Source organism: Panicum virgatum, chromosome 1N (assembly GCF_016808335.1).
Source record: "Panicum virgatum strain AP13 chromosome 1N, P.virgatum_v5, whole genome shotgun sequence".
NCBI lineage: Eukaryota > Viridiplantae > Streptophyta > Magnoliopsida > Poales > Poaceae > Panicum > Panicum virgatum.
This window is the reverse complement of record NC_053145.1, coordinates 65,843,843-65,861,258: the sequence shown is the minus strand read 5'-3', so window position 1 is coordinate 65,861,258 and position 17,416 is coordinate 65,843,843. Positions and strand designations below refer to the sequence as shown.

The 17,416-nt window shown below is 43.3% G+C and overlaps 3 protein-coding genes across 10 annotated transcripts; 2 read left to right on the top strand and 1 right to left on the bottom strand.

Moving 5' to 3' along the window:
• The first annotated feature begins 1,966 nt into the window (after positions 1-1,966).
• Positions 1,967-4,633, top strand: LOC120657618 (auxin-responsive protein IAA10-like). Of its 7 annotated transcripts, none has more exons than XM_039935987.1 (5): positions 1,967-2,423; positions 2,951-3,249; positions 3,729-3,831; positions 3,955-4,010; positions 4,190-4,633. In XM_039935987.1, exons 1-5 carry the CDS (start codon positions 2,089-2,091, stop codon positions 4,243-4,245), a joined length of 849 nt encoding a protein of 282 aa, XP_039791921.1. In that variant the 5' UTR covers positions 1,967-2,088; the 3' UTR covers positions 4,246-4,633. The 7 variants fall into 7 exon arrangements, with proteins under 7 accessions (XP_039791921.1, XP_039791924.1, XP_039791923.1 ...); XM_039935990.1 differs by having other exon boundaries at positions 3,955-4,049; XM_039935989.1 differs by having other exon boundaries at positions 3,955-4,069.
• Positions 4,634-4,951: 318 nt separating this feature from the next.
• On the bottom strand, positions 4,952-9,705 carry LOC120657616 (probable voltage-gated potassium channel subunit beta). Its single transcript, XM_039935984.1, has 4 exons — positions 9,018-9,705; positions 6,623-6,766; positions 5,488-5,652; positions 4,952-5,391 (listed from the first exon to the last, which is right to left on the bottom strand). The coding sequence occupies exons 1-4, from the start codon at positions 9,579-9,581 to the stop codon at positions 5,278-5,280; spliced, it is 987 nt and encodes a 328-aa protein (XP_039791918.1). The 5' UTR covers positions 9,582-9,705; the 3' UTR covers positions 4,952-5,277.
• Positions 9,706-11,343: 1,638 nt separating this feature from the next.
• On the top strand, positions 11,344-17,162 carry LOC120657615 (actin-related protein 2/3 complex subunit 1B-like). 2 transcript variants are annotated; one of them, XM_039935983.1, is made up of 15 exons: positions 11,344-11,513; positions 12,372-12,457; positions 12,557-12,633; positions 12,734-12,828; positions 13,262-13,331; positions 13,543-13,612; positions 13,818-13,891; positions 13,979-14,021; positions 14,820-14,901; positions 15,037-15,125; positions 15,216-15,301; positions 15,613-15,673; positions 16,367-16,473; positions 16,562-16,620; positions 16,716-17,162. In XM_039935983.1, exons 1-15 carry the CDS (start codon positions 11,435-11,437, stop codon positions 16,772-16,774), a joined length of 1,137 nt encoding a protein of 378 aa, XP_039791917.1. In that variant the 5' UTR covers positions 11,344-11,434; the 3' UTR covers positions 16,775-17,162. The 2 variants fall into 2 exon arrangements, 1 of the variants encoding a protein (XP_039791917.1); XR_005668247.1 differs by having other exon boundaries at positions 11,358-11,513; positions 12,557-12,828; positions 15,037-15,129.
• Positions 17,163-17,416: the final 254 nt, after the last annotated feature.

Genomic DNA, 17,416 nt, shown 5'->3' with positions numbered 1-17,416 from the left:
GAGGCTCTGCTGCTTGCTTCTTGGCAACCTAACCGAGAGACAAAGTGGCAGGTTAACCGGCCAGGGTGGCCTTGGAATGATTAACCTAGCTGCTAACTCATCTACCCACGGGTGCCAACAAAATTGCCTTTGTCGCCCACGTCTATATACGCATCATTGACATCAACATCAACGTACTATTCGTGCTGCCCATCTGTTCATTTTATACGCCTTTAACCGGTCATCGATATATATAGGGTGTAAAATAGTATCACCTAGTACATATTCCCTCCGTTTAAGATTGCAAATCATTCCAACTTTCTTTGCCGGTCAACGAATATATATAGAGCCTACAATAGTAATAGTATTGTCTAGTACATACTCCATCCGCTTCAATAAGTCATTCTAATTTTTCGGAGAGTTAAAATATTTCAAATTTGACCGAATTTCTATAATAAAATACTAATATTTATGATACAAAATAAGTATCATTTACTTTCATAGTATATATATTAGGTTTTACATTTTTTTGTAATCTTTTCTATAATTTTGGTCAAACATAAAAATAGTTTGACTCTTCAAGAAAGTTGGAATAATTTACAATTTGAAACAAAGGGAGTAACAAATATTATTATTTGTGTATATATACTTGGATTGAAAAGTATAATAATCCAAATTGGGGTATTCTTCTAACAAGATTAAAGTGGAAGAATTAAAGCTAATGAAAGGTCTCTATTTGTGATACCTATAAATCAATACCATTCCTTCCAGTTTTTTATACAGTTCCTGCAGCATTTAGCTTGCCTGCCAACTTAATCTCTTCCCGAAATAGCGGGCACCAAGCTTCAACAATGCTTGCCATAGGCTCATAGTCATAGCTGTACAAATTCTAGTACTGGTCCGGATGGACACGTGAGACGAGTAGACGATATAGGGGGCTCACGTGATCGACCTTTCCCGGCCTTTTGTCCATCCCTCCCATTTCCGCGGTGTTTAGCCTTTTTCTCGTCCTTGTCTTTTGCATTTTGTAAACCCTACAAAAGCTACCCTGGGCCCACCACTCAACGGGCAAGTATCAAAGGAGAAGGCTAAAATGCTTTGCATACCCCATCCTTCTCCCCTACTAGCATTGGACTATCTTTTAGTTAGTCTTGTAGATTTTGGACTATCTTTAGTTAGTCTTGTAGATTAAAGTTGCTACCGCTCACGTTATTGTCCAAACCTAGCATAAGAAATCACGCTGTAATATATACGTTTATAACCTCAAGTGTCAAGTGTGACAAATATTTTTACGAATCTCTGTAATCGATATAGGAGTAGATTGTTTTCTCCTTAAGAAAAAAAGAAAAATGGCTCATCGATTAATATGTGGTGCCATTCAACGTCATATGACTTGTTATCTTTATCTAAATAGCTGTAGTAAATTCATGCGCTATTGTAGTAAATCATGCGCTATTGTAGTAAATCCTTGCAGTTTTCCTATAACTTCCTCCCCCAACATATGCAACAATTCTCATCAGCAACATTAGCAGGAAATCGCTTTCTACATGCTTGTTGATAGTTCCTCTTGAATCCCAACATCCTTTTGCTTCGATCACAATGCCTTTCCCTGCCCATTGTCGAGATTTGCACAAGATAAATATATGTAAAAGGATGATCGAAGCAAGAACAAAACATGTAAACCTCGAAGAATAAAACCATTAATATGGTTGTATTTTTATTCTACAGATAATATGCTTCCATAAGAAAACAAGCTCTACGATTTCGAGCTTAGCTAGAAGCCGAGAACCATACCCATATGCCGGCCATTTATTAGGCAAGAAACATTATTATTATTTTATTAATTAATACCAAAGTCATACCCTAGAATATAGAATGTGGCTGCTGGTGCCCCTAACAATTAGGTGCCATCCCGGCATTGCAGGGCCCACACGTCAGGATTGCAGGAGGCGAAAGCTTCATACTGCCCTGCACGCACAGTCGCACACCCAGAGCTCAGCTCAGATAATAGTAACATGCTCCTTTCCTCCCTCTCGAGGTGTCTCTCCCAAAACACACCCCCTCCCTCGCCGCAGACCCGCAGTCACTGAGCCAAGAACGAGCAGCGCGATGAGAGGAGGAGCGGGGCCCACGGTGGCGTTTATCGCCGGCGACCCGCCTCCGGATGCGGCGGCGGAGGAGGAGGTGGAGGACGACGAGCTGGAGCTGGGGCTCTGCCTAGGCTCCAAGAAGCAGCAGCAGCAGCAGCAGCAGCCCCCATCGCCAGCGCCGTGCCGGATCCTGACGGCCAGGGACCTGCAGCCGGGGGCCCTGTCTCCGGACTCCTCCGTGTCCTCCTCCTCCCCCGCAGCAGGGGCAGCGGCGGCCAGCAAGAGGGCCAAGGCGGATACAGCGCCCAACGCCACCATCTCGCCGGGGACGGTCGCTTCTGGCCACCCACAGAGGTGAGCAGCAAGAACAACTATGTGCACGCTTCTCCTGCATCTACGCAGAACATCTGCAAGCATCCACTTTATTTTTCAAGGAAAAAAGTTAGAATCTCTGTAAGTGCCTATTTGTTCTGCTTGCTGTCAGGATCGTAGGATGATGGGTTACCGTGCATTAAAACATATTTTTCCCCAAAAAATAAGCCTTCTTTCTTGTTTATGCGCACAACTCCCTAAGGGGTTAAGGCTAATTATTTTTGCCAAAGCTACCTAATTTGCAACCCTTCTATAATTGAAAGTTTTTTTTTTACCCTGAACATCCTGCAAAACTCGGAGAGAGAATAAAAATGAGTCTTTTCTTGGTTGCATTGCCCTGCAGATCTGCAATCTCCAATATTTTCTTGACAGGAAAACAGTATCATGATATTATGTCTGAAATACTGAATGTGGCATCATTTTCTTAGTTAAAAAAACATCATTTCCTTGCTTGACGAGCTACGCAAATCAACTTCAACTAATCTCGATGGCATTTTCCGGTTTGGTAGCAGCTTTGGAGTGGTGGGATGGCCACCCATAAGAACTTTCAGGATGAACAGCCTATTCAACCAGGCCAAAGACAATGCTTCAGAGGCTAGCACCAAGAAGGCCGCTGATGAATCTGACATGCAGAAAGACAAGGAGGAGAGCGAGAAGAAAGGGCGGGTTGTCGGTTGGGTGAAGGTGAACATGGATGGAGATATCATTGGAAGGAAGGTCGATCTTAACGCCCATCGTTCGTATAAGACTCTTGCCTCAGCACTTGAGCTGATGTTCATGAAGCCATCCATCAGTCTTTACACTTCTAGTAAGTCATACTCCGATCCTTTACTTCAACTAGTGTAATGTAGTGCATATTCTGATCATGCCAACCTATATGGTGTAGAGGTTTAGAGTTCTTTTCTTTTTCTCACAACCGTCACTCCGAAATGTAGTATTGCTGCTAATGGTAATGTTGGAATGGGTCGGAAATGCTATGGATCATTCATTTGATTAAACAATTCAGTGATCTTCTGAGTCTATTTTTTTCCAATAAGGAAGCTTTATTAAGTTTCAGGAGCATTACTTCGATTTGATATAAAGTCTTAAAATACACTTCCAACCTCTGTAACGGAACGCACACACGCATCAGGGTCTATGATGCCATAGTTGTGGCAGTGGGGCTGTATAATAAAAAAACTATACTTAAGAGATGATGCTATTCTAAATATAGTTTCTTAAGCTTCCGAGAATGCTTTCTCTGCACTTATTCCTGAACCTGATTTGTATTGATCATGACATTGTCAGGTAGTGCAAAGTCTCTGAATCTATTGGACAGCTCATCGGAATATCAGCTCACCTATGAGGACAGGGATGGGGATTGGATGCTCGTCGGAGATGTTCCATGGGAGTAAGTCTCCTACACTATGTTAGCAATTAGAAGCTGAAGTGCTGAACATTAGATCTTATCGTTGACTGTTTTCGAAGTGTCTTGGAATATCTATTTCAGATGGCTTATTGTCTTTCTCTTCAGGATGTTTGTAGGTTCAGTGAAGAGGCTCAAGATCATGAGGGCATCAGATGCTAATGGTCTGGGTTAGATTCTTCGCTCTCTCTTCTTCAACCCAGGCATAGTAAAACATTTGAAGGTTTACTGCATGCTGGTTATCTACTGAGTAGCTAGCTTTATAGCGATGTAATTAGCAAACACTTATGCATTTTGGTTGTACCCTTGTCTTGATGCCAAAATTCCAAACTTTGTACTGCAGGTCTGCGATTCCAAGGGGTTCACAGAGCTGCAGCTTTCACAAGAGCTAGAACTTGAGAAGCACTGATGGCGTTCGATCTAGAGAGCTATACCACTGGTGAAGCTTGAAATTTGTTTCATATCACATAACAGCAGTCCGTATCTTTGGCATAGTTGTGAGATTACTTGTGTCTAGTGGAAATAGTAGAAGCGCTGTGAAGGAGCCACACCACCGTGTTCTATTCTATTCTTTTTACTTGCCCTTCGGTGCCCTCTTTCAGGGCTCTTCTCATGGCTATGAGCATCCTCCCCGTCTCTTCTGTCCACACTGTTTTTATCTGAGGCATGGTCGCCCAAAGTGTCGGTTTTTCTTTTTTTTTCCCCTTTTGTGCTGTGGCAATAGTATTTGTTCCACTTGTTTCATATTCATGTTTATATCTGAATGGATGTGCAAATTGTTGCGGTCTCTGATGCCAACCACCGAAGGAGACAAAATGTCAAGTGGAAAGCGCCATTTGCACGCCCCTTGAAAGCTGCTCCGTGGCTGCTGCTGATAGCTCACTTTGCTGGTTGTTCATGGCGGATCCCTGTGGCCGATCGTGCCTCTGAACCTACCTCGCGAATGAATGCGATCGCGCGTTGAACAGCAGCCCGAAAGCTACGTTGCCTTTGCCGTGAAGACATGGAGCACGCCGATGGTAACCGGTTTATCTGTTCAGAGGACTGGACTTGAAATTCCTACAACCAACAGAACATAGCTGACACAGCACAGGATAGAAATCTTGCAGCAGAACCAGTAGGATCATATCATCCAGGGTCCTCAATAATTCTTCTTGTTGAAAGACGGATCCTCCACAAATTTCACAATGCAAGCAGGACGGAATACCAGGAATCGGAATAGATGCCATCGGGAAATGCAGAATACACAAGGACAAACTACTGTTCGTGACCACATGGGAAATGTTTTGAACACAGCACCACGACTGGACACCCAGAATACACAAGAGCATGCATATAGTTCCATGATATCAAACGCTGGTGAGGTAGCATGGCCTAAACTCTGATCAGATGAAAGCCGAATCTCTCCCTGGCACTCATTCTGCACCCACTTCACCTGTATGACTCAGTGCGTTTCGGCCTGCTTTGGACTACCGCCTCGATCTTGTCGAGGACCTCCGGAGTCAGCAGAGGAATGGCATCAAGAGCCTTCATGTTCTCCACAATCTGTTCATGCAGTTGCCAAATGGGGCGGAAGTTAACATTACCAGTTTAGCAATGCTTGCCTAACAAAGCAAAAATTCTCTACAGAGCAAAATGTACCTGGCTTTCTTTAGTGGCTCCTGTGATCACAGATGAGACATTGGGGTTTGATGCACACCAAGCAATTGAAAGTTGAGCTAATGAGACACCAAGTTCAGCGGCAATGGGTTTTAGCCCATTCACTTTACGGAGCGTCTCGTCGACCAGGGATCTGTTAGCCAAGTTCTGGAAACCCGAGGTACACGAAACAAATCAACTAGAAAATACTCAGAAGGTATAACAACAGATTTACTGAGTACATATTAGTAAACTTAAAGATAAAAGCAGAACCAAACTAGTAGCTGCTAACGAAAAGGTTAATTCCTACGAAGTTGTGTCACATTCTTCTTATACATTGATTCTGCAGCTGTGACATCAAGCAACTATAAGCTAACATCAAATGATTAGCATAACTTATACAGCAATTGCGAGTTTTATGCCATCATTATTTTTTCCCCTCAAATCGAGGCGAACCCCATTTCCATTACCAGAATGGAAATACCCAGCGTCCTTGCACACAGAGAGAAGAAAGGAGGCAGAAGAGGGGGTAAGAGGAGCAGGAATGGTTCGGTAAGCAGGGGGGGGGGGGTACCCACCACAGGTTTGACCTTCAAACCAATGGAGCTCCCCAACCGAGCCACCCACAGCCTTGGGATTCCCAAGACCGCCTCCAGATTAAACTACCTTATTACAAGTCCGAGAAGAACAACAGACACCAGTGGTAAAATAAAAAACCTAGTTCAGAGAGGAAACAAGACTATGGTTGAACACACAAGAGGGCACAGAGGCTGTCAATGGGAGCTTCCAAATACTATGCCATGATTAAATAGCGGTGTAGCTGAACAATGTTGGTCAGCAGAAATTAGTATCTCCTCCGTTTCAAATTGTAGGTCGTTCTGGCAAATCTATATACATAATTTTACTATGTATCTAGGTGCATAGCAAAATCGATATATCTAGAAATCTCAAAACAACCTATAATTGGGAACAGAGGGAATAGTTAGCTATTTTAATCGCTAGCACTATAGTAGCAATGTAATGTACTCACAGAGATAATGATATGAGGATGGGGAAGTAAACCTTAAGTTTTGGTAATCGGTATTCTAAATCACTAGAAGTTAAGAACAAAAGTACTGGCCTGATGTAAAATAATTACCTTGTAATTGTCTAGGGCAAACCTGCTATCAGCAGGTATGTTCCCTTTGCCATATTTTCCAGTTAGTACTCCTGAAGCTAGAGGACTCCAAGTAGTTAAACCAATACCATAGGTGCTGTAAAGAGGTACAAACTCGGACTCAACCTGCAGAAAAGAAGTGTTCTTGTAAGACAAACTGCATGCATAAGCTGATCTGTTTCAAACAAAAAAAAATGGAAATCATTCAAGAGTAAATGGTGTTTACTATTGAACCATGGAATCTCAAAAAGATATGTCCACAAAAAGGAGAACAAATATCAGAGACACAAAATAATGCAAAGTGCAAAATAGCAAGTCCATATCAGAGTTTCATACTGAACTGATAGGCCAAACCAGCTTGATTAGGCATGCAACAAATTGTATCTGATTCACTACATAGATTAAAAATGAACTAACAGGCACGCAAAAAATTGTATATGATCTACTACATAGACTAAAAATGAAAAAAAAATATTTACAACACTGGATGACAAACCTGTTACTACCTGAAGCTAACAAATTTTTTTTATTATTATGCTCACTGAATTTTTGATGTAAAATGGACATGGAAATGAGAAATCCTAGCAAAGTTGCAAAATAATGTAACTGAAGGATGAGTCGTTGAGAAGTATCAGACGTATCACTAGTCAGATGTGTCTAAATAGCATGTACCCTAGATTCTCAAGATGCAGTTTAGAAGTTCCTCTAAAAGGTACTACATTCCAAATTGTAGGTCATTTTGGCAAATCAAAGATACATAGCTTTTGATAGATAAACATAATGTCTGGATACATAGCAAAAATTATGTATCTAAATTTACCAAAATGACTTATAATTTGGAACGGAGGGAGTAGACTGTGTAATTTGCTGTTTCAGTTTCAGTAAAAAAAATTCTGTTTCATTTGGAACAAAGTAGGTAATGCAGTTAACATCCCAGGCTTCCATAATTGTTCTGGTATCAAGCATGGAAGATCCTTACAGTAAAAGGTTCCTAGTAGCTTCTGAGTCCTCCAGTTCCATTTTGAAAGAATAACGAATGAGCTGAGTATAGTTCCTCTTTTTTTAATCTCTGGTTACAACCCTACCCCATTGACCAAACATAAATTTTTGTTTATGTAATTATGCTCTTGTTGCTGTAACCTGAACCAAGGTCTGCTCCTGAACTTTATAAAAGATCTACATCCCAGCTGCAGCACTTAAATATAGCAAGAATTTAAAATCGAACCTACAACTTGCACAGGCGATTTTCATGGATCATATAGTTTTGTTTAGTTAGCACCCAACCTGGAATGAGTAGTAACCACTACCAATTAATTTAAATGCAACATTGACAGGGATAGGTTGGTGGCTTCTTCTGTTTGATGGTGAGTTTAAACCAAATACTAAATGGACTCCTTACTAAAACTAATTGACCGCTTGACTAAAACTAAGCATCAAACTGAGTATGTGTTGCTAGCATAAAAACATATTCCTTTTTGTCTAGCTCTAAATTGTCCATACCACGTGGCATATTGTTACACAAAAGCTTTCATTTCATTATCAGCATTGAGCTGTCTTGTGCCTGGCATCCTAAATGGACCAAAAGCATACACAACTATGCAAGGTTGGTATTGCTGTCTAGCAGCATTTCTAGAGCTGTGCGGAGCTGTGGGTTACATCAAGAAAGATTATATTTTTAGGAGTCGCCCTCCTGGAGGCAGTCAGGCAGATTGATAATTATCATACTAGCCGCCTATCTGGTGGGTGAAGAAGAGGATCTGTCATCTTCATCTCAACAAACCAATGCTCTCAGGAGGAAACCAAGCAGCTTGCCCATGGAGAGAACGTACTCGTGACCATGCGTGCCTACAAAACAGAATCTATAGCAGCAACTATCTACTTTGCCTCATCAAAGAGCGAATAAATGCCAAGAAGAACCGTTACCTAATCCAAGTATCCTACCCACAGAGCACTGTACCATGGTGACCTACTTTCCCAGCAGCAGCAATTGTACTGAATTCCAATTAAATCAACCAAATACCCCCTTCCCATTTTAACAGTCCTGTGTTCCGAGACATGAAAAACACACACACACACACCCAGAGGAGAGTACTGCAGCTCCCAAGTCAAAGATCCATCCAGCGTCAGTGAGTACGGTTAACTGAGTACGGCTAACTGAATACTATCCATTGAATTGGAGGAAGTTATCATGTAGGTAGGATAGGATCCCCATCCCCGACGAACCCGCAAGTACGGCTGAAGAGCGCGCGACAAGTACGAATCCATGGCGTGAAATCCACCTTGGGATTGTACGAAATCCATGGCATGAAATCCGCATTATTATTAATGGGATCGAGTTTTTGAGGGAATTGGATCGGAAGATTGGACTGACGCTGACCTTGTGTCGCGAGAAGAGGTTGTACTCTGGCTGCTCGACGATGGGCCCGACGAGGTCGAGGCGGTTGGCGACCGCCCATGCCTCGGTGATCTGCTGCGCGGACCACTCGGACGTGCCCCAGCAGAAGGCCCATCCCTGGTCGATGACCCAGTTCATGGCGCGCACGGTCTCCTCGATGGGCGTGGAGGCGTCGGGGCGGTGGCAGTAGACGATGTCGACGTAGTCCATGTCGAGGCGCTTGAGCGAGCCCTTGAGGCCCTCGACGATGTGCTTGCGGGAGAGGCCCTTGTCGTTGGGCCCCTGGCCGCCCCAGAAGAGCTTGGTGGAGATGACGACGTCGGAGCGGCGCCAGCCGAGGTCGCGGATGGCCTGGCCCATGATCTCCTCGGCGCGGCCGTTGGCGTAGACCTCGGCGTTGTCGAAGAAGTTGACGCCGGCGTCGCGGCACGCCTGCAGCAGCGCCTTGGCCTCCTTGACGTCGAGCTGGTTGCCGAAGGTGACCCAGGCCCCGTACGAGAGCTGGCTGACGCGCAGCCCCGAGCGGCCCAGGTTCTTGTACTGCATCTTGCTTGCCTGGATCGTCGGCTCTCCCCTCCTTCCTCCTTGGCTCGCCCGCTCTCCGATCTGCGCGGCGAGGTGGGGAGGAAGACGAAGCGCAACTGAACAAGGCAGGCAAATGGAACTGGAGGGTGGCTGCTGGATGTGGCTTATTTCTAGGACTCGGCTGCTCGCAACTGGCGCCACCCGCCACGGACAGGTGGACCGGGCTGTGCGGGACCCACCTGCAGTGGCAGCGGAAGGAGCCGTGTCACGTGGGACGTGTGGTAATCTTTCCTTGCTGTCTTCGAGGGTGGCTTGTGGTGGTCCCGGGTCACCGGCCGGCCTGCTGCTGACTGACAGTGGGGCCAGACGCTGCTGGACAGGTGAATGCCTGGAGTGCAGGCTCTCCTGCCCCCTCAATCCAGTAGTTTCCGAGTTAAAAGAATTGACTAAATGTCAGTAAAAGAATTTTTTTATGTCTATGACATGTGAGGATAATGGTAATTATTGACTAAAATTTTAATGACATTGAAGGAATTGGCTCGTAGTTTCCGGTGCGTGCGCCACTGCCACGCGGGCCACGAGGAGATGGACGAGCCGGACAAGGGAAGGCGACGCTGCGCCCAACGACGCTGGCCTGGTGTTTTCTGTGTGCACGTAGCATTCTTCGATGCAAGTGACCTGGATTAGAAAATGCATGGGCCAGGAGTTGGTCTTGTTCCAAAGACGCACCCCGGCCCATGCATGGTTGTTGTGGGCCTGTTGTACATAAATTGGGCCTTTCATCTCGGCCCAGAATGGATCGTTGTCAGCCCGTGCGGCATGTAGGTAGGCTTGTCTCAGTCTCATTCCTGTCTGTTATCTTCCTTTTCTACTACCTGCGGCTGCGGTCCGTCATCTTTTGCGAGGAGTTGAGAGAATCTGAAAAATGCAGAAAAGAAAAGGCGTTCAGAGAATAATAATAGACTAGACCCCCGAGCGATGATGGAGGAGCTGCCATCAATCTACCACCTTAGCTAGAGGGACAATGATTGCAGCTATATTCCGATGGTCGGAGTGCATCGAGCACAAAACAAAAGCGTACCAAGAAAAAGAAGGGGTTCCTCTTCATCTCACACCTTTCTTTTTTGGCGACTTGAAATGAGCCGGGCCTAAAGCTAAGGACGATGAGCAATCTGTGACTGCTGGCTACCCGGCCTCAATGATGATGAAAACGAGATGAATGAGCAAGCACTGAGAGAAAGTCAATTCAATGGCAGGCACCATTGAATCGAAGGCAGGTGCCTGTACGATGCCAATATGGCCTAGTTTGGTTACTTTGTGAAAAAGTTTTGAGGAAAACTTTTTAATACTTTGACCACTAATTAAGGGTATTAAATAAAGTCTAATTACAAAATTACCTCCACAATTACGGTACTGTAGCAGTTGCTCTAGCTAATGAGGCATTTGAACGCACGATCAGGGGATGATTGAGCGCGGTCGCTGTAGCATCACTGTAGCCAATCATGATGAAATTTGGCTCATTAGATTCGTCTCGAAAAGTTATACCCATCCCTGAAAAAGTTTTGCAAATAGACTTCATTTAGTACTTCATGCGGACATTTGTCTTTTTGTGAAATTTTGATGGGACATGAGCAGAGCAGGCAGGTGAGCAGACGGGCCCTCGCTGCTGGTATTGTTAGGTGGGCCGGTGAGGGCTCCGCGGGCCGTGCGCCCATCCTACCTAGTCTTGGCCCACTTGCAAACCAAGTTTGTCATGTAGGCCTACTAGTGGCCCTTCCCTTCGCCTCCACTCTCTGCCTCTGCCTTCCCTGCGTCGACCATTTCGTCCCAGCCCCGAGCTCCCCTCTCGCCTTTCCGCTGGCCTCGCGTCCCCGATGGCGGCGACGGCGGCGGTGGCGATCCACCAGTTCGCCGAGTGCATCACCTGCCACGCCTGGAGCCCCGACCAGTCGAGTAACGCCCTCCCCCTCCTCTCCCCCCGCTCTAGATCTCGCTCCTTCCTACGCGCCCGTCCCTGCCGATTCTGAATCGCCGCGGCTGGTTTCCGCCGGTGGTTGACCAGGCGCGGGGGCTCCGGATTACTAGGCGTGGGTTCCAGGATCGGATTTCTTAGGGTTTCGGTTCGTGCGTCGAGTGTCTCTGTCATCCGTAGGGATCAAACGCTAATTGCCACGTCTAAAGGTTATTCCATGGACCATGTTGGCAAACAGACATGGTTATAAGGTGAATTGGACCACTCTTTGCACTTTGCAGTAGCCACCTTCTGAAAACACCTTTTTGCTTATTTTTGCCCTTATTATATAACAACATTTTTGCTGTGTTACTACTTACTGCTGATAGAGGAGCATGTGAAAATTATACTAGTACTGAAATATGCATTATATTTACTGTAATGCCTGGCAAGTTGCTTGGAATGGGTGAATGAACCATTCGATTCCTGATTGTGTTGAACATTTTCCTTATGACCACAATAGTCTGTAGGAAAAATAGATCATGAAAATTCATTTTTGCATTGAATATTTACCTTGAATTGGGTGAATAAATGACGGCTCTCCTCTACTATCGAGTTGATTATGGTGTATGCCATCATTTGAGTTGTTTGTAGGAAAAATGCTGCAAAGTAGATGATGTGTTTGCTTGCAATGACAAACAGCCTAGTGCAATTTAAGAAGAAGAAGAAAGAAAGCATTGCTTTCCTTCTTATAGGGCTAAATATATATGACATTTTACTCTCTTTTTTTCTATTTTGCAATTGCACCTATCATGGAGTTTGATCCTTAATTTGACTGGAAACCTTGTCCTCTTGTGCAGTGATTGCCTTTTGTCCAAACAACAATGAAGTGCATATTTATAAGTTTTTCACAGACAAGTGGGAGAAACTTCATGTTCTGTCAAAGGTAGTGGTCCTGTTTGTCTCACAAAGAATCTTTTTGTACTTTCTAATAAGATAAGAATGCAATTCATTACCTTATTTCTGTTTATATTTAATCTTGCAGCATGATCAAATAGTTTCGGGAATAGATTGGAGTAGATCATCCAACAAAATTGTAACAGTTTCACATGATAGAAATTCGTAAGTACACGTCAAACTGCAGATTCCTAGAAGATGTGTCTTTCTTCTTATTGAAACAGTTAATCAATGCATTTTCCCTTTTCCCTTGTACTGTCTGCAGATATGTTTGGACACAAGAAGGATCTGATTGGATACCTACCCTTGTTATTCTAAAGTTAAACCGTGCAGCTTTATGTGTTCAATGGAGCCCGAAAGGTTAGTTAATGATCTTCCCTTCATATTCTCTTTTACAAAGTGGACATTTTCTCACGCTATTGGCTAAATGAATAGATTATCCAAGTGTAATGCTCTCCTCTTTCTCCGTTCCACACACGTGGGAACTTTGAAGTTCGATATTTTTTCTTTGCTGCTTCTGATCACCTGGTTACTTACTAGATGTTAGCTCAAAATTAATTGATAAACAACTGATTACTGACCATAGTTGAATTCTGTAATGCTAACATATATCTGTCCTGTGATGCTAACATATTAATTAATTAGTTGCCTTAGGTAGTCATATTATCCTAACCTTGCTTCCTTATTTTGTTGCAACACCGTGCTGAACATGAGAAAGAAAACCTTTTACGGTATTTTTTTTCCAAATAATTATGATCTATTTCCTTAAACACTCTTTATGTATTATTTGCAGAAAACAAGTTCGCCGTGGGAAGTGGTGCCAAATCTGTGTGTATTTGCTACTATGAACAAGAAAACAACTGGTATTGATTCTCAGTTCCCAACCCTTTCCATTCATTGACAACTGTTTTCTAGATGACCTTAGTTTTCCACTATCTTTTGTTGTACGTCCCAATTGGTGACTGATGAGCCATTGAACATGTTTTGTACTGATCTATTTCTGGCAATTAGCAAGGTTGATGTGACACTATTGATACGTGTCTTTAACTGTCTGTATCCTGCGCTGGGCTACAGGTGGATTAGCAAGGTTATCAGGAAAAGGCATGAATCTTCTGTCACTAGTCTAGCATGGCATCCAAACAATGTGAGTTTATTATTGTTACCCCCTTTAACGTATTTGAGAACCTCCATCAATGCCATAATAAATATTGGATAACATGATGCAGTTTCTTTTGCTGTAATTTTTCTGTACATGCAAGTTATTATGTAGATACTGGTTTTGTCATGTAGATGCAAGGCCTGGTCCCATTGAATGTAATGCTGGTTTGACTGCTATTGTTTTTCTTCAGATATACCTTGCAACAACGTCTACTGATGGTAAATGCAGAGTATTCTCTACTTTTATCAAGGGTGTGGATACAAGGTGGAACATGCTAGCCTTACATCTACTAGGAATCTAGGTCTTCAAAATGCTTTATTGGTCTCACACCCTTTTTTCATTTCTGACCAGGGGATCACAATCAAGCACTTCAACTGATTCAAAATTTGGAGAGGTATTTTTTAAATCCTTCAGTTTGATATCATGCCACCTGTTGAATGCAGGGGTGGATCTGCAGGGGGTGCTGCAGATCCACCCCCTTCTGCTCTGAAGTTCACATGTAGAACTAGCCCTTTAGCTCTGAAGTTCACATATAAAGTATGAAATTAGCTTAATTAAAAGAGGTTCAGCACATAGTCACAAAGATTCGGGGTCGATGGGGTCGAGGAGCGGGATACAGTCCTTGTGAGAGGTTTTTACAAGGCAGGGATGAAAATGACCCCGCATTCTGGGACGGGATCGGTGTTTCCGGGTCGAGGAAGGGTACCCTCGACCCCGATTTCTGTGACTATGGTGCAGCACCCCCTTTAGGTTTATTCTGGTTCCACCCTTGGTTGAATGTAACTATATTTCTCATAGTTTGTACCTTGACAAGATTCAGATATTTTTCCATGTTCATTTGTTGCATCACTTACTAGGCTAATGACCGCAACTGAACATCTATAACTTTTGTCGGTAACTAGAAATTCAAGTATACCAACATTTTTTTATCACCCTGCTTACTGTTGAAAATAACACTTCATCTGTTTATGAGCTAAGCTTAACTTAGCTTTGTGCTTAGTTTTCTTTGTGTGCGAAATGTTTGCCCAAATCATTCCGTTTGTCATAGACTTAGGATAAATTATTATTTTTTCATGATGAGAACAATGCTTCGTATTAAGTCTATTATTTTGTATGGAAGACTGGAAGTGAGTGTATAGGCCTATGATTGTATATCTTTTTAACATTATTCTCCTGTTTTATGTGGATGCAGCAAATTGCTCAACTTGATCTCTCATCTACCTGGGTATTTGGTGTAAGGTGGTCAGCTAGTGGAAAAACATTGGCATATGCAGGTTATTTCTCCACTACAGTTTTTTTTAATTGAGAGTTTGCCAAATGCGCATATTTTTCACGACACCATTGTGCTGTTGTGCTGTTATCAACGCATAATAATTGTGCTGTTGTGCTGACATGTACTTTGATTCCAGGGCACAACTCCATGATTTATTTCGTTGATGAAGTTGAATCGGCTCCTGCTGCACAAAATTTGGCGCTGCGTGATCTGCCTCTCCGTGATGTGGGTCAGCATTTTCCCTTCTGATATTATTTAGTCGCATGTGGTGATTTCTGAATTTCATAATGTTGAAACGACTCTTCAAACTCTCAGGTTCTTTTTGTCTCTGAGCGCACGGTAATTGGTGTCGGATTTGACTGCAATCCTATGATCTTTGCTGCTGATGAGACTGGACTTTGGTAAGCAAAGGTCTATGTAACAGCTCTTATTTATATTGCTTGTATTTCCTTTCCCTTTTATTCTTGATGCGCTATAAACTGAGTTAGTGCTTCCTGTACTAAGAACCCTGTAAATTTTTATGGATACCTCAAGTCTGTTAACTCTTTTAATCTCAGTACCCTGGCAAAATACTCTGTTGCACTTTTTGGATAAAAAAAAACATTTCTACAGGATATGCAACAAGTTCTGATTTTCATCCATGACAGCTAAAGCCTTTACGAGTTTTATGTCCATATTTCTTTTCACCATAGCTACACCCTTTTATGTGTAGGAGTTTTGTAAGATTCTTGGATGAGAGGAAAGTTACTCCATCAACTTCAAAAGCCTCGCAGGTGTAGTGTTTTTTCTTCTTTATTATTAACTTGTGTTAGTCAGTGCTTATGGTATTATACCTTGTCGTTATTGTTCTATTGTATAAGGGTGCTATTCACTCTATGTTCATCAAAGGGTTGCTTTGTCCTGCATGGGTGAGTGTTAGGTGAATTGCTGTTGCGATATTGCAGGCCCTGCTTGCAAAACAGTTTGGTGGGCCATCTGATTCTGGTTTTTATTAAGGCTTTGTTTGGATGCACCCAACACCAGTCTAATGCAATGGTGGGCTGGGATTGGGCCATAGCAGGCCCTAATGGAAATGAAATTCTTTGTCAAAAAGATTCACAAGCAATCTATTAGATGCCAAACTATTCTAGTTTTTGACTGGTTAGGAAAATCGGTACTAGATTACTAGGCACAGCAAACGTGGTCAGTGTAAGTCATCTTTTTTTTTCTGCACCTTGCTGTTATAGCTAGCAATTAGTGCTTATTTGTGTATTGACTTTACTGACCGCTACATGTAATTAGTTCAGTAGCTGAAGCTTTCCCAGGGCTGTAAAATGTAGTTTAATAGTAGCTGACTACGACTTTATGGCTACAGTGCTGCTGAAGTTCTGATCAATGACAGACAGACAGAGACTAATCTATGTGACTGAGTTGAACTCAGCAGGTCAACATCACACACGAACTAATCCTGAGTTTTTTTATTTCAGCTCTCTGAAGCCCTTGGAAAGCTATATGGCCAATCAAAGCAAGGGACTAGTAGCGACTCCGTTGAACCATCAAAGCCTCGTGGTGGTGCCCATGAGAATTGCATAACGTACACTCTTTAGCTTATCTCTATTTTGGTATGTCCAGTGGTGTGGTCTTGTTGATGATTTAGAGTAATACTTTCTTCATATCATCAGGTGCATCGTACCGTTGACAAAAGGACGTGATGGTACTATAAAACGATTCAGCACGTCAGGTTTATATAATATATACATAGCTGAGCCTCCCCCAATTGCTTCCAGCTCTCTTTGTTTGAGCCTGTTTTGACGTTCCTTGCCAAATGGTTTACAGGATTGGATGGTAAGATTGTGGTGTGGGATTTGGAAAACCATATGACGATTGCAAAATAGCTCAAAGGAAGGTTTCATATCAATCAAATTGAATGGACTTGTGCCGTTACCCATCGTAATCAGGGACCATTCTTGGCAGCGGGTCCTGCAGGTTTTCAAGATCCAGGGCCAGCCAGGTAGATTGCTTATTCTGTTGTACCTGTACACAAAAAAAAAACATTTCTTTAGCGTAGGAGCAGCTTGCATCTATCAGGTAGCATCAGTTTTGGCGAGTAATTTTGTCTTTTGAATCCCATATATTGTGTAACCTGTATAATTTTAGCTAGGTAGGCAATGACTTGATTCGGCGTTTTCCAGTGTTGTTTATTTCAGTGCCCCGTGTAAAATAACCACACGTGGAATTTATCTGCGGATGCTTTACTGGTACTTGTGGACATCTTGTTTGTTCTGCTGGGACGCACTTTGATTCGTTGGAACCTGCCGCATCGGTAGGCTCGCCTGGCTGTTGAAGTCTGTGAACACGTATGTGTAGTCCACAGTAGAGGGGCATGAAATCAGGCCCTGCTGAAATGTGGCCTGTGGGGACCGGCCCTGTTGGTGGATCCCCATACGCTAATCCTTCGCTGCCAATCAGCAGAGACGTTCCTCCAGGTCGACCAGCTTTGGCTGTATGTATATGCATGAGCTCTGGCTAGAGCTGTG